The sequence below is a fragment of the Cupressus sempervirens genome, chromosome 1 (genome assembly GCF_028749045.1).
Source record: "Cupressus sempervirens isolate cs-2001-9-10 chromosome 1, ASM2874904v1, whole genome shotgun sequence".
In the NCBI taxonomy this organism is placed as follows: Eukaryota; Viridiplantae; Streptophyta; class Pinopsida; order Cupressales; family Cupressaceae; genus Cupressus; species Cupressus sempervirens.
In genome coordinates, this window is record NC_143118.1 from 517,197,660 (window position 1) to 517,222,725 (window position 25,066).

Consider the following 25,066-nt stretch of genomic DNA (forward strand, 5'->3'; position numbering starts at 1 on the left):
TTGAACTTGTAGATAATAAAACTTAGAAAACCTTAATATGTTGAGATAAAGATTCTCCCTGGTGCTTACAATTTTTTCTATAACTGTTTGTGCTTCAAAAGAAGAAAGCGATGGGATCTTGGATAAGGGGTTATGGACTTAAGGTAAAGCCTCCCTATTCAAAAAACCCTGGTTTAAAGATTTCTTAATCCATCAAAAGTTTACTTTCGAGTCCTACTAGTTTGGGTAAAGACAACCCAATTTCTCTTACATATTTTAATTATCTGCTTCCGAAAGAAAAGGAAATTCCTTCCAGTAAGATTGTGCCCATCTCTTCTGAGACTGAAAAGCTTAGACATTGTACTTTTGCAAAGATCTTGGTAGAGATGGATTTGTCTGTATGGTGGCCACTGAAAATCTGGTTGAAAGTAGATACAAGAAACCATGGAAGAAGACTCTGACCAGATCAAGATGTTGAAAGTCATTTCTGAAATCGGTATTTGTCTGTTCAACTCTTCAATCACTGCTCGAGTCATTCTATGGGCTGCCTTATTTGGCAAACTGGCTCCAAGAATCAAGTCCATATGGTGAAATAATTAAAATGGAAAACCTTAATATTTTGGGATAAAGATTCTCCCTAGTGCTTATAACTTTTTCTGTGGTTGTTTGTGCTTCAAAAGAGAATAGAGACGGAATCTTGGGTAAGGGCTTATGGACTTAGGGCAAAACCTCCCTATTCACAAAATCCTAGTTTAAAGATTTTTTAATCCATCAAAAGTTTACTTTCAAGTCCTACTAGTTTGGGTAAGACAACCCAATTTCTCTTAGGGTCCATTTGGTTCGTGGAAGATTTCTACAATTCTCGATTTAGCCAAATCAAGGTTTTGCAAATCTTCATTCCTATTTTTGGAATTTTACTTGAACCATTTGTTTCACTCAGAAGATGAGTGGGACGACACATTTTATGCATAAGCTTGAAGTTGCTGGCAGACTCAAAAAACAGTCCAATCTATTGTTTTTACACTCCTCAAAAGTGTAAGCAGGTTTTGATTTCCAATCACTAGATGCTAGTGGGAAGTCTGATAACCTGGTTTTGAGACAAAATTAGAAGTCTGGTATTCTAATTCCATTTTTCCAATTTTGAAACAAACACAAAAAAATTTAAATTTGGATCATGAAAAAGCCAATTCCCATCATCTTCCACGAACCAAATGGGCCCTTACAGTTATTATTTAAATCTACTTTTGAAAGTATAGGAAATTATTTCAGTAGATTTATGTCCATCTCTTCTGAGACTGAAAAGCTTAGACATTGTACTTTTGCAAAGATCTTGGTAGAGATGGATTTGTCGTATGGTTGCCACTGAAAATCTGGTTGAAAATAGAAAATAGAAACCATGGAAGAAGAGTCCGACCAAATCAAGATATTGGAAAGCTATTTTCAAAATTTGCACTTGTCTGTTCAACTCTTCAAAGAGTCCAGTCATTCTACGGGCTGCCTTATTTGGCAAACTGGTCCATATGATGATTAATCTTTCTTATTGGTGGCTCCTAAAACTTAAATTTCTAATTATGCTTGGAAATTTGAATCCTATGGAATTGATTGAGTGGATAAATGATAATGTATGAGGAAATTTAAGATCCAGAATGGGTCAGCTTCTCTGAAAATGAGTTGAATGGTCATGCTTCAATTTGGCAGAGATAAGAGATAAATCCAATAAGATAGAAATAGAAGAGGAAAAGAAAAAATCACAAAGTGGAATACGTTGGTGACAAAGTCAAAGGAACCTACAGGTTATGAGCTATAAATGTTGAGGAGATTGTAAACTTTAGGCAAAATGAGAAAACAATGAATGAGTACACTAAGGAATTCAATAAGGAGTTATCAGGACAATGTGATTGTAGTGCATAAATGACAAAATGATCATCCAAGACGAATTGAGTTGGCAAACATGACAAAAGTACAAGAAGCCTATCAATTTGTCAGAGATAAGAGATAAGTCCAATAAGATAGAAATAGAAGAAGAAAAGAAAAAATTACAAAGTGGAATAGGTTGGTGACAAAGTTAAAGAACCTAGTGGTTATGAGTTATAAGTGTTGAGGAGATCGCAAACTTTAGGCAAAATGAGTACACCAAGGAATTCCATAAGGAGCTATCACAACAAAGTGATTGTAGTACATAAATGACAAAATGAACATCCAAGAAGAATTGAGTGTGGTAAAGATGACAAAAGTACAAGAAGCCTATCAATTTGCATTGAAAGTTCAGGAAAAATTGAACAAAAAAGAGGCAAAAAGGTAGAGGAGAAAGATTCCATGCAGATCAACCACAACGTGATGAAAAGAGAACATATGCAAAGCAAAACCAGGAGGGAAGTCCATGCCATGGAGAAGAGTTGAACCAGATCAAATGTTGAAAGCTGTTACCAAAATCAATAAGAATCTAGAACTGAAATTTCTTTTTTAAATCTTGATAAATTGATTAACTAGAGAAATAATATGTAACAATATTTTGAGTACGAGGAAATTGAAGATCAAGAAAGGATCAAATTTGTAAAAACTAAGTCCAATCAGAAAGAAATAGAAGAACAGAAAGAATCACGAAGTGTGAAATGGTGGTGACAAAGTTGAAGAATCAATTCATTCTTGTTAATTATGAGCTAGAACAGTTGAAGATATTACAAAACATAGGGAAAAACAAGAAGATGGAGTACACTGAGGAGCTCCATAGGATGATCATTAAAACTAGACATAGTGAAGTCAGCAACAAGAAAGTGGTGCAGCATGTAAATGGCCTGAAAACTAACATCCAAAAAAGTACCGAGTTTGTCAAGGATGACAACAGTCGAAGAAGCACCGAAAGTTGAGGGAAAGTTGAACAAAATATTTGACCAGTAGCAGAAAGGTGGGAGGAAGATCACAATAAGATAGACTACAACACATTGAAAGGAAATCATATGTAGAATAACAAAAAGTGAAGTCCACACATTAGAGATGAGAGAAGCCAAAATATTCAAGGAGTCACAGAAGTTCCTAACACAATAAGAGAGGAAGTAATAGTCCCTACTGCAATGATGGTTATTAAAAGAATATCAGGAAAAAACCCTTTCAAAGTAACATGTTTCATATGTGGAGGACATCAAGCATTTGCATGTCATCAAAGGAGTGGTAGCAAAAGAATTGAGAACAATGCAAGAGCAGAATACTCAGTGGAATAACATATTGGATCACCAAGAATTGGATGAAAACCTGAGAAAGGTGAATCATAGGTCATGAGGAGCACCCTATTGCCAAAATACTACAAATCAAGACGTTGGTGTTGTAAAATTAAAAAAGATAGTGGTAGTACAAATAAATTTGATTTGAAGAGATGGTGCGAAAGCTTTAAATGAAGAGAATAAAATATTCAAACCAATATAGGATTGCATGGATTCAAGATTATCACAAGATATTGGTAAGCAAGCAATATTACGTGAAACTCCACATAGAGTCATATAATGATGAGGTATTGTACGTTGTTATGGCAATAGATGCATGTGATATGTCACTGTGGCAATATGATCGGAAAGAAATTCATTGTTGAAGTTTAGAGCTCTTTATTTCTGCTCTTACAAAATGGATATATGTTTGTTATGACTGTTATGGTCACTTTCAGCTGAAACAGATATTTGTGATTAAATTTTAGTTAATATTATGCAGAACGACATTTGTCATACATCATGCGAAGAGGCATGCATATGGAAATGTGAAATGTTAAATATGTGGAAATATTAAGGGTCTCACTTTTGGGACTCAAAAAGACCTTCGTATGTAAAGATGAAGAGTCTTATGCAATCTATTTTTATGATTGCTTGGTATATTGTAAATCAATCAAGTGAAAAGCCTTCTACTCAATCATTTTATCTTCAATGTAAGAGTTGTTTTGCTGGTGTGGCTGGGTTTTTCCCTTCAAGTGGAAGGGTTTTCCCAGGATAAATCTTGTGTCTTTTGTGCATTTTTTACTTACGTTGTTTATCTAATTTCTGGGCATAAAATATTAACATTAACATTAACATGGTATCCAAAATTATGTTTGTTATTGTAGTTGTGTGAGGATTTATTCTCGTCTCTTGTGATTTGGTTTCCTTCTATGCTCGAAAGGAGCTTTCTCGTGGTATATGCATGTGCAATCCTTATTATGCATTGATAATTGTTTATGGAACTGGTTGGTTAAAGGATATCATTGTTCAATGGATAATCGGGTATTTGGGTCAAGTGTCTATGGAATTATTTGCTTATTTTCAGTGGTGTCTGTGAGAAATTTAATCATGATAATCCTTATTATGCCTTGATAATTGTTTATAGAACTGGTTGGTTAAAGGATATCATTGTTCAATGGATAATCAGGTATTTGGGTCAAGTGTCTATGGAATTATTTGCTTATTTTCAGTGGTTTCTATGAGAAATTTTATCATGATGCCATGGAATTCTGATCTTCCATCTCCGTGTCTTGACAGAGATTGTGGTTTTATTATGTCGCAGCATTGCTGTTGTCACATTCTGACAAGGCTATTGTTTGCATTTTGCTGGACAGTATTCTCTTCTGTCAACCTGGGAGATGTCTTGTCGAGTTTGTTAGTAGACATCTTCTCTAGTATCCTCAAGTTTGATACGAAACATCTGTTAAATTCTGTTAGCCTTTGATTGTGTCTGGTTCTCTTTATCTCTCTTTCATGATTCATTATGGTGTTCCTGTTTACCACCTATGCAGGTGCTCCTTCCAAGTCTTTCAGTTATTCAGCATGTGATTTTTCAGTTGCATCTTCTAAGTATTGTCTCTGCTGTCGTGTGTGCAACTCTCTGGTTGGCATTCGATATATGTTTCTCGTACCTTATCATTTTCGTTTTTTTGTAACGGAACGTCCTTTCCTCTTCATGCAAGGACCACTCATTTTAATAGGGACACACGCAGCAGTAGAATATCGGAACTTCTTCTTCTTGCATTCAAAAGTTGGGGTGTGTGGTTTTACGTTGCTTAGTCTTCCAGTAATCGATGGCAATTAATATTTTTGTTCTTGCTAAGGCCTGTTTTGATCTCTCAGCATCATTGTTTTTGTATACAACTGTTTTCAGAAGTTTGTGCGCGATCAGTATATGCAGAGAGTAGTTTGTGTGCTATCAGTATATACAGAGAGAGTTCATTTTTTTCAACAACACTTGCAGAAGAGTTTGTGGGTTATCCAAACATTTGCAGAGATTCTTGCAGAAGAACTTGTGCATTTTATATATTCTGTAGAGTCTTGTGCATTAGATTGTATTACTTATGTGTTTCTGGTAGAAATGTGAATCAGTTGTGCTGAAGATGTTGGTGAGACAGGAGTTGCAGAGTAATGGTCGATGGAAGATTTTAGGACATGACATACTACAGAACAATATGTTTCAGGTGATGTGAAGGGACTCTCAACAGGTCAGAGAAATAAGATATCACGGTCTCTACAAAACTTATTGGACTTCTTTGTCGGGTATGAAGGTAGTCGCGATGGCTTGCCTAGCCACACAAACGGTCTCTGGAGTTGTGTAATATTCTTCTTAAGCACTGAATGTTCACTGGAAATCATTTGGAACCAGCTGGAGACTTGTTCAAAGCCCCGTATTGCCTCAAGGATATCGGGATGCATTCTTTCCTGACAGAGCTTCTTACGCAAAGGGTGTTCTATGCAGAAACAAATCTATGACAGAAACTTGTAGTCTTTTCTAGGGACTTTGGAGAGCCAGGCATCCAAAATGAAGTTTTCAAAGAAGTAGATCACATTGAATCAGGTGTAGATACTCTCAAACAATTTCCAATCCCTCCGGCATTTAAAAGGAAAATTTCATGCAAAATGATAACTATCCGGCACTGCAAACAACGTTATTCATCCTGATACAAACATGGTATTGAACAAGAATTAGAGCAAAATTTTGAATGAAACTGGTTCGTGATATGCACAATATCAGTTATGTTTTCTTCTTCTCCTTGATCTGAAAACAGCGGATTGGATAAGCATGTATCATGGAGGTTCACAATATTTAATATGCAAGAATGTAATAGTTTGAAAACTCATCTTTGCTAATAGTTGCTTTTAAGGGAGGTGGTTGTTTGTCTGACAAAATTTTATAACCTTGCGCGTTAAAAGGAAAACGTTTGGAAGGTGGTAGACCTATAGAATAATATATCCTTGTGCCATGTTTGATGATTATAGCTAGCACTCAACTCCAGCGTGTTGTGTTCATTAAAATTGTATTTTAAAAAAAAATCTTGTTCAAATGGACTCACAATTTTCCTTTATGTTTTTGAAAATCAGCTTGTGAACAGTAGTCACATCCATTTTTTATTTGGAAATTTTCACATTGGTGAAAAAAAAAATTGTCCCATTTTTCATTTATAAAGGTAGGTGCCCCAAGCGGAACATGAGTTTCCCTATCCGACACAATGTTTCAAAGAAGTCAGCTTCATCAGATTACAGAGATCAATTACAACATTGGAGGCTTGAGGTGTTCCTTCAGAAGCTACACAGAGGTGTTGTGAACCAGCCAACAGGTGGATTATGAGGAAGATTAGATGATAAGTAGATATGTATAATTGTTCTAACTTTATGATCAGATTTTTATGCCATGAGCATTGCATTTTGCTGTAGAGGCACAATACACAATATCTTTTGTATCTATATTTGTGTGCATGTTGAGATTAGATCTCAAAGAGATAATAAGTATTTATGATTATTGATCATAATGATTGTTTTTAGCATTAATAGTTATGAGTTATTAATATCCCTCGTGGTTGCGGGATGCAATTGGATGGTGAGAGATTATGCAACATTGTTTGCAGTCTTGATACTAAACTGGTGGCACTTGATTGAAAGGGGAAGATCATATTTAGAGAGAGACTATTCAGCTTTAGAGGAAGATTATGTGACAGAGGGAGATGTCCAACCCTTCGCAAGTTTATGCAATAGTCGGCCCTTATTGTGATGATTAAAAGTTGTCCCTGCTGAGAGGGAATCTCTGTTAAGAGAAAAATCTCAGTTATTAAAAGTTGTCCCTGCTGAGAATGAGCCTTTGTTAAGAGAAAATCTCAGTTATTAATGCATTCTTCTTTGAGGGAAGTTTGAGGTGAAAGCCCTCGCTCCACCCTTTGCAAGTAGGCATGCTAGACCACCATATGCGAGTAGGCATGGTGGAAATGCATTCTTCTGAGAGAAATCTGAGGTGCAAGCCCTCGTTCCACCCTCTGCGAGTAGGCATGGTGGAAGTGTTTCCTTCTCTGGGAGAAGTTGAGATAAAAGCCCTTGTTCTACTCTCCACGAGTAGGTATGATGGACCACCCTTTGCGAGTAGGTGCGTTGAAAGTCATGCGTGTGACTTCGTGACTCTAGTTTTATGTGCTTATGAAGTAATTATGGTGAATTATGCTATGCCTGTTATGTGATGAGAATATATCATTGACATCTTTGGTTGCAGCTATGTGTGCCTGCCTCATCAAATGTCTCTCTCTTGCTAAGAGGGAGTGTTGAAGTTTGTAGCTACGATAGAGATCTTTATCTCTGCTCTTATAAAATGGAAATATGAAGGGTCTTACTTTTGGGACTCAACGAGACCTTCGTGTGTAAGAGGAAGAGTTTTATGCAATCTATTTATATGATTGCTTGGTATATTGTAAACCAATCAAGTGAAAAACTTTCTACTCAATCATTTTATCTTCAATAAAAGAGTTGTTTTGCTGGTGTGGCTGGGTTTTTTCCTTCAAGTGGAAGGGTTTTCCTAGGATAATTCTTTTTTGTCTTTATGTGCATATTATTTACTTTTCTTATGTTGTTTCTAATTTTTGGGTATAAAACATAAAACATTAACATTCACGACATACAAAAGAACACCTATGTCATGACCTTGAATGGGAAAAAGCATAACTTGATCACTTTGGAAGAAGATTGTAAAAGTGAACTATGCAGTAAAGACAAATCTATTTGCTAGATGAAAGGAAATTTTTGGAGAAACAAAGACATGAAAATATGTGTTTGAAATTAATTTCAAGGAAGTGCAGCAAACAAAATACAAAGAACACTACCACAAAAGGAAGTCTATGAATTATTATCTTACTACCAAGACATTGAATCAAAGAACAAACCAAAGAATTACCACCAATCTAGAGTATCAGTCACCATACAAAACTCATACTTGGAGTGAGTTGGCCAAACAAACTAGCACATAGGATGTGCACCAACTACGGAGAATGTGCATAGCAAGAGTTGTCAACAAGATCATTATCATGTATATATTCCCATTTATACATGACTACATTAGTACACGTCTCAAAGGTAAAATTGGAGAACACTGCACAAATAAATGGGGTCATAGTGCACACGATGGCCTAGGAATCCAAGAAAATATAGGTGAACCATGAAATGATACAAAATAGGGTGTGATGAGTCAAGAAAGCATTCAAGCAAAAGCATACAAAGAACATGACCTTTTAAAAAAGATGCATGTGCGAAACCAAGACTATAAAGAAAATGGGCCTACGCAAAGCTCAAAAACATGCACAGATATAACTAAAAATTAAAAAGAACATAAGGGAAAAAATGGAAAAAAACAGATATGTAGACAAGGGTGGTGTAGAAAACAATTAAAGTTCTACTTGCAATGGAAGGAAAAGAACTGATACGTAAGAAAATAATGGGAATTTGAGCATGGATTTACACCACAATCAAAGATCCAATACAAGAAGAGTTATAAATAATCCTTATAGAATCTAGGTTGGAATGGAAAGAGAGCTAAGAGGAATTTCCCAATGGGAATATAGTGGATTTTTGTGTCTTTCCATATATATTTAGTCAAATGGTATGCAATGGGGAGCACAGTGTGAGTTGAAGAGGCTAGCAACTAGGCTCAATATAAAACTAAGCAACAACAACAGAAAATTGTGCTCATTGCTATGAGAAAATTGATAAGTTATAATTTAAGACAATTTAAAATCTTTATAATATTTACTTTACCCACTTGTTGGGGCTCTACAAATTGTGAGAGGGTTTTTTAGAAAGAATTTATGCTACAAGCCTCCCTAGTAGATTGAAACCTATCAAAGCTAAAACTTTGGCACACATTGAATAATTGAAAACTACAACAATACATTACTTCCCATAAGTGTGAGAGGACACCAATGATGAATCAAGCCACAAATGAGTGATCCCTAGAAAAGGAAACAAGTAGATAGGATATTTGATCTAAGAGAATGTTGCATGAAAACAATGGTGAAGGCAAGTTGACAATTAATTTATCACAGAGTTATTCATGTAGGTCCTAATGAAATGTAAATACTTTGCAACTTTGGTTGGCAAAAGTGCAAGAATACCGACAAGCAACAAAATGACAACACACAAAAGGCCCAATATAACCCTGAGGAGAAAATGTTCTTTGCAAATAGCAAAGAGGCAAAACAACTTAGTGCAAGTTCAAATCATCATATCCAACAACATTAAGGACATATCACATTTATTGTACCAAGAATGAGACTTGCTTGTGTAATATAAGGCCAATGATCTATGAGAGGAATTCAAACCTTGAGGCTTATTGGGATGAAAAAGGAAACAAAATAGAGATACAAGAATACAAGTTCAATTGATACAGGTTACCAATGGAGAAAATAAAGCATACATAGAAATAAAAGAGGAAGTAGCTAAGCATGTTCTACATGAAGGTACCATATGCAAATGACCTTGTAACTATGAAGATCAATCGAGTTGATTTAAGTTGTATACAATAGAACCTAAACAATAATGAATTTTTCTCATGCTGCCACCTATTGTTATGGACGAACAAGTACATGTTGGAAATATTCAAGACTAGCTAGGTTACTGAGAGGGGAGGGGTGAATCAATAACCTCGAAAGCTTTTAACAAATTCAGACCTTAATAGCATAATCCAATTACCATTAATAAATCTAATCTACTGCATGCATGAGAAACTGAAAGCATAAAACACTTTGAACACAATATTTGGTGACCCAAAAACCTTCCAAATAGAAAGTAAAACGGGGGTGGGGATGATACCCACAAAACTTCAATACTGCAGCATAAAGTTGGTCAGTTAAGGCTTACATTGATCACTTCTGATGATCTGCCCTATTAGGAGCAATTAGGACTGCTAGATCCACCTTGTTAGAGGTTTTACAAACATACAATGAAGTATGCACTTGATAAAGAGATTTAAGAAAAGACTCTTAAGTCTACCTTGTGAAAGGATTTGAAGTTGATTCACCTATTAGGATGAAACAGTAGATCTCTGACTTACAACTGAATTGTTGATTGAGATCCTTGAAGTATTGATCACCTCTATGTGATAAATATAACTTTGTTGCTCTTGAGATGGCCTTCTAATACACTTTACTCTGTTGCTGATTCACATTCACGTGCTTACATTCCATTCACATTATCTCATCTCATTACATTTCACACTTGGACATGATACAATACATTACATATATATCAATCAAATTCACATAATTACAAAGTCGGCCATTACACAAGTTAACACCAATATCACAAAGTCGGCCCAAATGTAGATACTCAAGTTCTGAAAACTAACTTGGTGAGGTTCTGATACGCGGCGTCCACTGTCATTACTCGGCATCGTCATGCACTCGATGGAAGTAGAAGCTCAGTCCATACTAATCACTTCAACGTAGATTCGAACTTGGTATACACTGGTGATTCAGTAGATACTGTGTAACTCGATATAAACTGCATTCCCTGTTTACCACAACTATACTCGATAGACACTATTTTCATTCAACTCAATTAACACTGGCTTCACTTGGCTTAAGCTGTTAACTCGGTAGAAACTGTAAAGCTCGACAAACACTGAATTGTTCAATTTGAACTGTAAACCAGTGTAACGGGACTCTACGAGTCTGAGGCAGAGGCAACCTTTCCGAGGCAAATGGCCTCTAGACTCTGACTTGGCCGAGTCTTGGCAGAGTCCACGTGAACTCACCAAGTCCAGGGACTCTGCCGAGTCCTGAGCCGAGGTGTTAGATCCCAATTTTTGCCCTAAAATTTTTTTTGCTAAATTTAGCCGTTGAACCAAAATAATTTTTCATGTTCAAGTGAAATTAGCCGTTGTTTTATTTATTCATGTTCATGTGAAATTGAAACAATTATCTTAAGCCGTTGCATCGATCTAATTACCATATGAAATTGAGTTAGTTAAATTTAGCCCTTGTGTTCATGTGAAATGAAGACAATTTTTAGCCGTTGTACATTTATGATGAATCAATTAGTATTTATGATGAAATTTCCTAACAATATTATCTAACAAATTATGAATCATGAATTGATGTTTTGGTGAGAAAGTTGTTTTAAAGGTTGTAGGATAAAGACTGGAGAAAGAGGGGAAGCATTACGAAACGAGGTCATCGGAATGGAATGGTCATAAGATCCAATCGTCAGAAATGACAAGTTTGACCTTAAAAAATCGCCTTAGCAAGTTATTTTGGATTTGACAACAAATTTCTTAGTGGAATCCACATGAGCTAAAAATTAAAGTTAAAATAAAATAATAATAATATAAACAATAAATATAAACAAAATTCTTACCTTAGTTTAATTTATCAAATAATAATATCACCTTACATTATTTTACTTTCTTAATTAAAATCATAAATATATAAACACAAGATGGCATTTTTACATTAAAAATTATAACTCAATAATACCACCTTGTGCATACATACTTATAACCTTAATAAAGATAATAAAATAATATGGAATAATATTATTAATTTGACCCATTCATCTTTCCACCTCTTTTCATTTTATTTTTCCTCATTCCGTATTCTTTCTTTTCAAATCGGGAAGTCGAAATGAGTCTTGTAATGGCTAGGAGCCATAAGGTCATATGTGATTCAATAAATACGTTGGCCTTGACATCTTTTGGACACTATGAATTTCAATCTGCCTCTTTCATTCTGAGAAACATTACCACCCTGCTCTACCACGAAATCCAAAACACCATTATACCTTCATCTTTGCATTGCCAGTTGACGTCTATACCTGCGGAAATTTGAAGGGAGCAACCAAGTATAGAAATAGATAACTGACTGAGTAGCCGTGGGTCAAGTAAGGACGTGTTGAGTTTTGCTTTCCATATTTCATTTACAAATTTTGTTAATTGTGAGTCGGGTTTTGGTTTAAAGCCTTATGTAATACTTCAAACTGTAACTATCATGTAGCTTATTTTGAATTCTTGTAAATGTCTCATAGCCTGCATTCTTGATTTGCCAAATGAACAATAGGGTTATTAATAAAGGAAGCCGACTGTAACAGAATTAAAGCTTGATTATTTATTTTTTCCTTCTCAAAGTAATATTGTATACATCACTTGTAAATTTTCTTTTGTTAATTTCATCATCAAATCATGATAAACTCTGCATTTATTCTTGAAAGAATATGTTCCAGACATATATGTTTAATATTATAAGAATAATGTTCAAAATTCTAAATATCTTAGGTTGTAGAGTCAAGATATAACGGTTCAGGCACTGAGGATACACCGGTCTGATGACTTGTTGATGGTATAGAAGTGTGGATGAACCCGATAAAAGAAAAAAAAAAGAATGATATCAGTAATTGAAAAATGCACAAATTAATCTAATGCATTTAGCTCATGCAATTCCACTTTGATAATTAGTTGTCAAGCTGAGTGGTGGAGATCGGGTTATAAAACTCACCTCTGAAATCCCTGGCCAAGGCAATAATAGACAGACTTGCCACAACAATGTGATCGCGTTGTTGTTCTAATGCTTCAGTTATTCAATCGAATAGCTATTGGGACCTCGACCCACCTGAGTACTCCGATGACTGGATCAATGAACGTCTCAAGCTCAACCTCAGGGTAAGGAGGGCCGTTCTAGTAAATTAAAACCTGTGGGGATAAGTAAAAAAGTTCGCGGTTGGGAGGTTAGGCCTATGATAATGCTTCTCCTCTCACCAAAGTCAGAGCTTGGACAACCAATTGGAAAAGTCTCTCAAGTAAATCAATACGTTTCTTTTTCTTTTAAGTTAGTATTCTTTCTTTTTTGCTGAAAGATTTTTCTTGGGAAAAGATAATTGTTATCAAAAAAATCTAGTTAGTTATTCGTAGCATGTTAAGTGCATCTTTTCATTTCAGCAATTTAGTCTAGAATTAAATTTTTCAACATTTAGTTTGGAATCAAATTCAGTTTTTAGATTAGATTTAATTTTCAGTATTTAGATTAGATTTAATTTCAGTGAATAGATTAGACTTAATTTTCAGCTTTTAGATTAGATTTAATTTTCAGTATTTAGATTAGATTAGATTTAATTTCAGTGAATAGATTAGACTTAGTTTCAGTAATTCGATTAGATTTAATTTCAGATTTAATCTCAGCAATATAATTTCAGCTGATTATGTAATTTGATCAAATATGAAATGAATTAAGTTAGTTGAATGTTGAAGGAAGTTATAGAAAATCCAATTTTTACACCAAGACTCTCCAAAAAAAAAATTTTTTTTTTTTTTTTTCAAAATTTATAAAGACAAAGATTTCTGGAAGGTGTTTTTTTTCAGTGTATATTAATTTTGAAAATCGTTAAATCCTTTAAAATCTTTGAATTCCATGGGTTTTTCAATTTTCCGAGTCCTTGCCGAGTCCTAGCCGAGTTTGGTTGCCCAAGTCCGAGTCCAAGTCGGATTTTAACTTTCCGAGTCAAAGGCGAGTCTAAGTCCTGTAACTATGCTATAAACACTGAACTGCTCGGTTTGAACTGTAGCGCATGGCAAACACTGTATACAGAATCTAAATAAGTGTTGTCACTAATAACAAACTTGACTTAATGTCAACAATCTCCCCCTTTGGCATTAGTGACAAAAACACTTATCAGCCAAAACTTATGTACAACATAGTGTGATACTTAGCTTGGTATGGCATGCTGATTTTTGAAATTTTTCAAAATTTGTCTTTGTAACTTTGTTATATATACTTTTTCTTTACATGATTCTCCCCCATACAATGTACATATCATGTCAAGCATATTGACATATAAGTGTATTTCCCAGTATGGTATCTTTCTCTCTTGGTATTTACAAATATCTCTCCCCCTTTTTGACAATAATGCCAAAGATTTATACACAATCTATTTATATGAAGACACCAAAATGTGAGAAAAAATCAGAATGTACCTTAAGAATGAGAGTTAAGGTCATATCCCAATTATCTTGCAAAACTTTGCACATTTGTAGAGCAACTTGTACTTCTGCAAAGAGCTCGATCATGTGATCTACAATTGAGAAATTATTGTCATCGATCAATGTTTTGGAATAGGCAATGTGCTTCTGCATTGTATCCATGATGGGAAGGATCATATTCTGAATATCTATGAGTGTAGACCGGATCCTTGCTTCCTCTCTCAACAATTCTGCTTGCATATCTGATAAGAATCTGATCTTCATATGATGTGCAGAGCTTGAACTGGGGTCAAGTTGCAACTACTTTGCACTAGCCATCAGATCTTCATCAATTTTATTCAATTTGCTCTTTATATCCTTAGTATATTCACTAATATCACATAACTTTGCAAAAAGTGATGTTACATTTGTGCAAGAGGTTTCAAGACTTGTCAAAATTGAAGAAAGCTCTACCCATTGGATAGCTATTTGTTGAGCAATGTGCTCAAGCACTTTGTTATCAAATTTCTTTTCGGCTTTCTCAATTAATTTATCTTGACCACTGGAATCTTCATTGAATTTACTCACTGCCTCTTCTAATTGTAACAAAATGTGTTGAGAAGTATCAACTTCAGCACCTATAGCTTCACTCAAAATGTTCTTTGCATCCTCAATAATCTTATATTCTTTGTCTCTCTTCTCTGATTTTATTCTGCTTTGCCTTCTTTTGGAGAAGTTGGCCAGCTATATGCATTTGATCCACAAAGATATTATCAATGTCCCATTTGGGAATTTCAATTTCCTCATCCAGATCTATATCTTCATCTATTTCCTTTCCACTAATCACTAGTCTTGGTTGAATCTTTGTTTCAACTATCTTTGAAGTTAATGCTTTAGAATTCGGAATAGAAACAATAGTGGAAATAGTAGGACTAGTAGTGAACATTTGTACAATGCCTATTGGTGGAATACTGACTGGAATACTTGCAAAATCCAAAACTGATGTTTTTACCAAACTTTTCAAAACTGAAGTATTCGCAAGTGAAGTACGGACAGAAGTATTTACAACTGAAGCACTTATAGTAGTATGCACAACTGAGGTACTTACAAGAGTATGCACAACTGAGGTACTTACAGGAGTATGCACAAGTAAAGTTGCCAAAACTGTAGAATCCAAAACTGTACTTACTGCTAAGAAGCTTAAAATTGTAGAACATTCTGTATCCATTGCTGAAGCTGACCCGGTAACTGAGGAAGTGAGGCTATGACAACTGCAGCTATCTTGACTGGGTCGATCTCTTCTTCTTCTTGCGTGGCTTCTTCTGTAGCTTCTTCCTCTTTTTCCTCTTCATCATCCTTCATTAGCTCCTGATATTCTTCTACATCAATTGTGACAAATTGAGTAGAGTCTTCATCATTGTCTTCATCCTTGTCACTGTCATCACCATCATCTTTGATTTCAACAGGATGATCACTCGATTTGTGAAGATGGAATACATTTTTCCATAGGGTTGTAGCATTCTTCACAACATACTCTATATCTTTCATCAAAACTAGACAATTGTTGAACTTTAAAGTCATTTTGTTCTCATTGTCTTTTAATGCCTTATTTACCTCTGCATCAATCAAGTTGGGTACCAACTGTTTTAATGTTTGTGCAAAAATGTCTTTGACAGTCTGCTTGGTGTTCTCCCATCTAACCTTGATCTTATCCAACAAAACTGCAAGGACCTGTGATGCTAGTTGGTCTAGAGAGAATTTCCATCTGCCCAACTTGTCCATAACCAGATCTTCAACTTCTTTCTGCTCTGCTGGAGCCCTTGTCTCATACTTGAGTGCTTCAAAATTGTTTATTCCAACACCTTCTCTTAGTATCTTTAGCCTTTCTTGAAATGTAAAAGGACGTCGGTTGAAGATTACATCATTGCTTTCTTTTCTTGCTTTCTTCCTGGATCTTGTAAATACTACAGTGGATGGCTTTGGTGGCTTGGTGATGATCACCTTGCCTTTCTTCCTTACTGGCTCTTCTTCCTTTTCGGATTCCTCTTCATTCTTTGATTCTTCCACATCTTCTCCTTCACCTTCGGTTAACATAAGAGGGGTGTTGCTTGTTCTCAATTTTGTTATCCTCCTCTTGCCTTTGTTTACCACCTGTGGAAGCTTGATTTCAAGTTCAATTCTTGCTTTTGCCTCATCATAAGTTCCAAAGTAAGGTGCCTTTGGATCTCCAGGCTCATTTACCAAGGCTTCAATAATTTCCTTAGCCTCATCAATGTTAACTTCATATGGAAGAGGTTTTATCCACACAACTCTGGGCCTTACTACCTGGATGTAGACTCTGTCACTATCTACCATAAAGCAAACATCATCCTTATAGTCTTCAACTAACTTCTTTGGTATTATGAATTTGTTATTCATCTTTTCTTTGAAGGCTTCAAAATAGTTATCCATGATACTAACTAAATTTTAACCCATTTCAGCGATATATTCATTAATCTAATATAAGACTGGCATATCTTTTCTCCATACAATCGTGTCTTTAGAAGGGAAAAACTTTTGAACATAGAAAACAAACATGTCAACAATGAACCAAATTTGTATGGGTTCTTCTTTGATGTTCTAATGCTTTCCATGTTTTTGTTCAACTGCTTCAACAACAAATCTGCTAAGTCATATGACAGATTCTTCTTCACGACCTTAAAAGCTAAGTCAACTGCTTCGCATGACACACTATTGAGTTGGCTCAAACTATAAATCTTGTGTGCTATCACATGAATGCCAAATTTCAGTTATGTATTAGTTACATTACTGATTTTCATTCCTCTGTCGTCCCATTCAGCTAGGGTTTTCTTTTGTAACTCATCTCGACCTAGGGTTTTAGTGGTTTTAGCTTTAGTGAGCATGGGGAGACCAGTAATGTGATGTATCATTTTCTTGGTGATCAAAACTAGTTGCTCTAACCACAGTTGGTCGTTATGAACTCGACTTAGGATATACCTAATCCACTTGATTTGAAAGTTTCAAGGCAGGTGAGGAATATGAGTTAAACCTTTCTCTTCCAAATGTTTGTGCTCAAGGTTGAGAATTCCGTTCACACAAAATTCACTTAGGGCATTATCCATTTCAAGGGTTCCTATCTCCTGAATTGCACATTTAAAATGAGTTTGAATATCATTTATGAGAAGTGCCTTAGGTGGGATCTGCGACTGAGCTCCATTTGGGTTGAGGGTTTCAGCGATCGCTGGCACAAGTTTAAAGTTAGGGGCTTTCCATTCAACACCTCGCACCATTAGTTCAAATCCTTTCTTTGCCTTGCTGCTACCACTAGATGCCATGATAACTCGATAAGCTGAGAAAAATTTTGAAAGAACTTCGCTGCAAATTCTACTCAAAGTCACTTGGATGCTTTGCAAATCACTCTGTTCGCAATATTTTGAATTCTCGGTGAAAATGAAGTCAGTTTCTTGCCTTTTTGATAAAACTTCCCATTAATGCTCAGTACGATGGGAGTCATGATGACATTGTGCGTGACAGCCTATCATCCACTATTTGTACGGATTGCTCGATGAAAGCTTGTAACTCAGCAACCAAACATAACCATGTTACTCCAAACTTCGCTTGGTAGAGTTCATGACCCAACCTTGCTCGATAGAGAAGTCAATTCGGTGATAACTATTACTGATCTTACTAATGATCCTTCTGTATCTTGAATACAAATATGAATCTTTACTTCCTTTCAATTGGAACTGTTTAAGATGTGACCTTGAAAACATAGTTCCAGTGCTTCCTTAAGAACTTAATTGGAAATGGTGGAGTCACCCACTTCTTGAGTAACATGACTATCGTTGCTTGAACTAGCTTGCTCAGTAGATTTAGGAATCCATTGCTGTCTCATCTACTTCTTGATGCTATCTGCTTTTGCTTTCTTTTCATCTTCAATTCTACTTGTATTCATGCAATTCTTAGCTATATGACCAAGTTCGGTGCATGTGTAACATCTTATGGTGGTATCCTTTCTTCTCATTTGATGTTTAACACAATTCATGCCAATGTGTCCATATTCTCCATAGTAATGACATCTACACCAAGTGTTGTAGTCCCAACCAAATATTCCCTTTACAAATTGCTCAGCTGGATTGAATGACTTAGATCTGCATTCAGATGCCTTGTGGCCTTGTTTCTTACATTTGTGACACTTATCCTCAAACTTTGGTTTTTCTTTGCATTCATTAGCTTTATGACCATGTTGACTGCAATTGTAGCATTTTCCATTGAATTTCACTTTTCCATTACTCCAACATTTGTTTGATGTATGATCTATCTTACCACAGTGATTGTAGGTAGGTTTTTTCTTTTCTTTTGTGCACCTTGTTTGGAGGACTCGCCTTCTTCTTTGTATCCAATTCCTGCCTTACCCTTTTGCCTATAGAGATTTTGCTCATTTTGCTAATTCAGTTGATCCATGTCTGCTTGGGATTTCATTATTCTTTCATTGAGTTGCTTTTCAGAATTTAGATCAATTTTCATCCTTTCATTGATTTGCCTTTCAGAGTTTAAGTCATTCCTTAACCTTTCATTGATTTGTCTTTCGGAGTTCAGATCATTCCTTATTCTTTCATTTTCAGATCTCAGACTCATGATTTCTTCATTTGCATTGGAAAGTTGATCAATAAGATTTTCTTGCTGAAGAGATTGATTTTGAATTTCATTGTTCTTTACATCCAAGTCTTCTTTTGCCTTATTTCTCTGTTCTAAAATTTCACACAATCTTATTGACTGAATTTCTTGTTCTCTTTCCAATTTTCTTACTTCTTCTTGCAGGGAACCATTCTTTTCTAGGAGTTCTTTGATTACATCATTTGCTTCATTTGAACTGCTTGAGGGGAGAAAATCTTCAATCTTTTCTTCAACATACTGGTGGTCATTCATCTGATTTGCAAGTTCCTTCCTTCTTTTTAGGGATTGGGAAAGATGCTCTTTTGCTTTCTTCAGTTGAGCTATGGCCATCTCTAGATCTAACTTTTCATTGTCAATAGCTTTGTCAACTCTAAATATCTCCATTGTCCTTGATCTTTGCTCAAGCTGCCAAACTTTATCCTGAGAACCAAAGAGCTCTAATACCAATTGTTGGAAATATTCAAGACTAGCTAGGTTACTGAAAGGGGCGGGGCGAATCAGTAACCTCGAAAGCTTTTAACAAATTCAAACCTTAATTGCATAATCCAATTACCATTAATAAATCTAATCTACTGCATGCGTGAGAAACTGAAAGCATAAAACACTTTGAACACAATATTTGGTGACCCAGAAACCTTCCAAATAGAAAGTAAAACTAGGGTGGGGATGATACCCACAAAACTTCAATACTGCAGCATAAAGTTGGCCGGTTAAGGCTTACATTGATCACTTCTGATGATCTACCCTGTTAGGAGCAATTAAGACTGTTAGGCCCACCTTATTAGAGGTTTTACAAACATACAATGAAGTATGCACTCGGTAAAGAGATTTAAGAAAAGACTCTTAAGTCTACCTTGTGAAAGGATTTCACGCTAATTCACCTGTTAGTATGAAACAATGGATATTTGACTTACAACTAAATTGCTCATTGAGATCCTTGAAGTACTGATCACCTCTATGTGATAGATATAACTCTGCTACTACTGATATGGCCTTATAATACACTTTACTCTGTTGTTGATTCACATTCGCATGCTTTACATTCCATTCACATTATCTCATCTCATTACATTTCACACTTGGATATGATACAATACATTACATATATATCAAAATCCAATTCACATAATTATAAAGTCGGCCATTACACAAGTTAACACCAATATCCCAAAGTTGGCCCAAATGTAGATACTGGGGTTCTGAAAACTGACTTGGTGAGGTTCTGATACACAGCGTCCACTGTCATTACTCGGCATCGTCATGCACTTGGTAGAAGTAGAAGCTCGGTCCATACTAATCACTTCAACATAGATTCGAACTCGGTATACACTAGTGATTTGATAGATACTGTGTAAATCGATATAAAATTCATTCCCTATTTACCACGACTGTACTCGATAGACACTATTTTCATTCAACTCGGTTAACACTGGCTTCGCTTAGCTTAAGCTGTTAACTCAGTAGAAACTGTAAAGCTCGACAAACACTGAATTGCTTGGTCTGAACTGTAAACACTGAACTGCTCGGTCTGAACTGTAATGCATGGCAAACACTGTATACAGAATCTGAGTACGTTTTGTCACTAATAACAAACTTGACTTAATGTCAATAGTACTTATCTATTGTGATAAGTAAACTTTAATATGTTAAGAGTGCAATTGCAATGCCCAATAAATTGAAACAAAAGTAGGATCTTGGGAATTGTTTCACCTCAAGCAAGCTTTTAGGTTTTTTGAAGCCTCAATGATAGGGTATTGTCATACTCTTTTGTTAATTGGTTATCAATCAATGCAACACCAAGGAATGGCCACAAGCACCCTCTACACTCCTAACTAGGGTTCGGCCCACAAGGCTTATTATAGATGTTTTTAATGATGTTTATCAATCTTCCACCAAATTTTTCACCCATCCAAGTTTTTGTTATTTTGTCAAATAGAAAATTGATGAAATCCGCAACGTAAGGGTTCCAAAAACAAGTAGGTTGCTTCTACTCAAGATCTCATTATGTTCCTACTTACATTGTTGCATGAGTGGTGACAACATAAATGACATTCTCTGTGCCCACTTCCACAACCACCTCATCCAACAAATTATTCAAGAACTTTTCACTTCACAAGAGGAATTGATTAACTTCAACAACACCAACCACTTGAAATCAAAACAAAGTTGACTACCAAGTGCAACCTAACATATGCTCATTCATCAAGAAAACAATGCAACCTTTTTCGTGACAAATCACATTTATTCTTCTACTATGGCCTTAGTGTTTTCCAAAGCTTCATACAACAAGAGCCCACTCAAATGATATGGACAAGATGACTTGAACACTTTATCTTGTTTATGTATTTTCACATATAAACTTTAAAATTCATCAATTCTAAAATAAGGATGAAAACAAGAAAAGAAACAAAACATAAGATATTAAAAGTAAAACTTTAAGTGTGTTCGAACAAAAGAAAAAAATGCAACAAAAATAAAGTTGCATACATTCCAAAGCCACCCAATAAATGCAAGAGTCTAGGGAATTGGATACACTTGGAGAAACATAATCCAAAGATTGTCTGACTTCAAACAACAAAGTTTACAACACTTGTCATTCTCCTTTCTTTCTTGGGAAGGGACAAAACGTTAATCAGTTACGTTTTTCATGGCTAGGAGCAAGTTGATATTATGCTCGATCGTACGTAAATGTAACTTGCCATTCAAATGATTGTTCAGAGTTCCTAGAGCTATTTGGACAGCTTGGCGAGAAATTTGTTGTCGAACCTATTGAATTACTCTTTGTTGTTCCAAGGGAACGGTTTCATTCTTTAAATGTTCTAATTGTTTCAAATTAACAAAAGCAGCATTGATAAGATTCTCTTTTTCTTGTTCTATTTGAGAGTATCCATTTTCCCGAATTTCATGCGCTCGCATTTCTACTTCGCGTAAGCGAGCCTGGGCTTGCTCAAGCTGATTAGCAGCTCCTTTACATAATTCTTCAGAACTCTGAATAGTACTCACTATTTTTTGTTTACGGTTATCTAATAAATTACTTATTTAAGTAGAATACCTATGAAAGGCAACAACTTATTAGTAGTTTCATTTATTTTAGCATAGAATTTCACATTATGTTTTGAATCTACTTCCATATACACTCTTAAAGCATGTTCCAGGTCCACTTAAGGACATGTTGGCCTATTACCTTAGACTATGGGTTGCCCAAATTTTGGACTACAATCTCTCTCTAGCCTCTAGTATGGACATGAACACAATGCATAGGCATCCACACAACACACTAACATCTTGAAAGTTTTAAAATGTGGATTTTCTACTTAGCTAATATGTCACACTTGTTGTAATGTTCAACTGAGAAAGTATCACTCCATGTTTTCATACCCATCCAAACATATACCCCATTATTTGTTGTAAACCAAAACCTTTTTCATTTTAGCTCTATCACTCTCCCATTTGCCTCCTAGGTGAATCTTTATCGATATATCCATTAGAAGATAGAGGATTAGTACATTATTTTGCTCTCGACCAACTAAAGCTCTCAAAAGAAATATTCAACTTTTACATCTTTCAAATCCATTAAAGGGGTCTCATTATTTGTAATAATATTTTTCTCTGCTTGTTTGAGTGATATTATTCATTTCTCAATATTATCGCTCTATTATTGGGGCAAACTTATATAGTGGAAATCATCACCTTACTTGTCAAGGCCATTTACAAAGGTGTTGCTCCCCATAAATCAAGGTTGACAACATTAGTATTTAATTAATTTCATTTTAGTACTCAAATTCCTAGATGCCAAAGCATTGATTTAGCTAGAGTAGGCCCCTAAAAACTCCAATAATTCTCTCTTTTATATGCTCACAAATTTCACAAAACATACTCAACCACACAAAGGATTGAAAGTAATTTTATGTTTCATTTTGCAATTTTCTCTTTGATTCTATGTAATATAAATTAGTTTATATAGTAGATTTGATAATCATTCTATCACCTAGTAGTCTCTAGCATGTTCCTCTAGCTATTTAAACAAATGTGATAGATTATTGGTATGGAACATTGCATTCAAAAACATTCTAGCACCTAAGTCATACAAACGACAACTTGACACAAAACCAATTGCATGTCATGTTAGCATCCTAGAAAACTAGCTATGGCAATTAGTGCCAAGCTGCATACCATATCTCTTTCTAGTTTTGAAGTAAATATTTGTGAATAATTTTTTCAATTTTCTAAAGAATATCATTTTCTTTATTTATTTCCATGCTTTATTTAAACAAGATTTATTTATTTCAAATATACAAATATTTTTGTAACTCTCAACTTACACTTTCTATTGAATACAACAAACTTGCCTTTTATCAAGCCTATTAAGGGGCTTAACTGGGTGAATCCAATGTCTTTTATCTCTAAGTTAGTGATATGGTAAAGATTGGATGAGGGATGGATTAATATTTTTTTGGTGGGGTTGCTAAAGGCAACTTGGAACCATTTTGTGCAGGTGTTATTGTTTGCAATCAAAATGGAGACATTTTGGCTTTCGGGGCAAAAAGATTAGTGGAAGGGACAAACAATAAAATAGAAGCTAAAGTTGTTTTGCTAGTTTAAAGATTAGAAAGTTAAAAGGTAAAGAACATTTGGAAGGTGAACCCCTAATAATTGTGCAAGTTATTGTGGGTACTTCAATAGCTTAGCATCTACATATGTCTATTATGGCAATTGTAGAGGAAATGGAAAAGTTTAAAGACTTTAAGGTAAGCCATGTGCATAGATCAGGTAACAAGGAAGTGGATTCTTTATCATAGTGGACCTTATCTTTTAAAGAACTTAATGAATTTAGATTAGAAGATCTTCATTTTCTTCCTATAGATGGAGATACACGCAATTGAGAATGTGAATGGAGTTGGCTCATTGAAAGAAATCTTGCATGTTGGAAGGGCAGAGTTTTGTGCCACCGAGAAAGATTGAAATATATGCTAATGTAAGGTCCATTCATCTAAGTTATGTAACACAGTACAAATGAGGACTTAAAATTTTGCCTTTAAAGGGGATCCTTGTAATGATGTGGTATTCAAAGTGCATTTTTTGTAGAGTGGTACTAAGTACAAGTAACAAGATTGCTAATGTAAGGTTCGTTCATCTAAGTTATGCAGCACATTCGAAATGAAGACTTAAATTTTTGCCTTTAAAGGGGGATATCGTAATGATGTGGCATTCAAACTGCACTTTTGTAGAGTGGTACTAAGTACAAGAACAAGATTGCCGTTTGCCCTTCACATGCGACATCGGATGATTTGTCCAAAAATGTAATGATTTTTTGATTGAGAATGACAAATTAGCATCACTCCATACAAGCTAACAAAAAATAATTGCAAGGCATAATTTATTTGTGCAAATACATCTGTCCTACAGTTAGAGACATTTGAACGCAGAAAAATGACAGGTTAACGAATATTCTAGTTAGGACAAAAATGCAGCAAATAAATATATCCTGCAGCATACCAAAGGAACAAGAGCATGTCACATCCTATAACCATATACGCTATGTGCTCATTTATTAATAATGCTCTGATAGCAAACAATAGAACAACCATACTTTCTTCGTCATTGCAAATATTAGAAAATATAAAATCTAACACCAACTTGCACTGATTTTTTGAGAATATGATGAAAAACTGTTTAAGCATCTAACAGACATCAGAGCCGAACCATTTAGTAATCTAATCACACGAACTCATGCCCTATTTTTATTATGAAATTGAACTTCTAACAACCGATTCCACCTAATGGCAAATGTTTCGTGCGAATAACAAATACAGCACGAGAAAAAGGCCTTTACCCCAAAACGCCATTTCGATGAGAGTAACCACCTCTGAAGCCTCTCCTCTGCGGACAAAGAAACAACGCCTCTGTAATGATTTTGAAACAATAAAAATTAATAGTCGCGAGGCTGCTGCCGCCAATCTACCTCGCTTCCATCCCAACCCTAATTTCGAACACAAATGGTAATTCGGGATTTTAAATTATTTCCGGCAACATTTAAAAATATATTTTCCTACTACAACTTGATTTACGGAATTATTTTAAATTTCATAGAAATTTTATATAAATGGATCAACATGGGTGTCCACTTCATTCATCATGGTTAAAATGTGGCACTCTATATGAACCTCTCTCCTCACACAACTTCCCATTCCTCAACTTTCCTCAAACTATT

The 25,066-nt window shown here is 35.2% G+C and overlaps 1 protein-coding gene across 1 annotated transcript in view; it reads right to left on the minus strand.

Annotated features, from left to right (window-relative positions):
* LOC149578505 (peptidyl-prolyl cis-trans isomerase FKBP53-like) overlaps positions 1-24,760 on the minus strand; it is a 51,096-nt gene extending 26,336 nt beyond the window's left edge. Inside the window, exon 1 of the mRNA XM_089829528.1 lies at positions 24,689-24,760. Within this exon, the coding sequence (XP_089685654.1) occupies positions 24,689-24,701 (13 nt within the window). The 5' untranslated portion in view covers positions 24,702-24,760. The remainder of the gene's footprint in view (positions 1-24,688) is intronic.
* Positions 24,761-25,066: the final 306 nt, after the last annotated feature.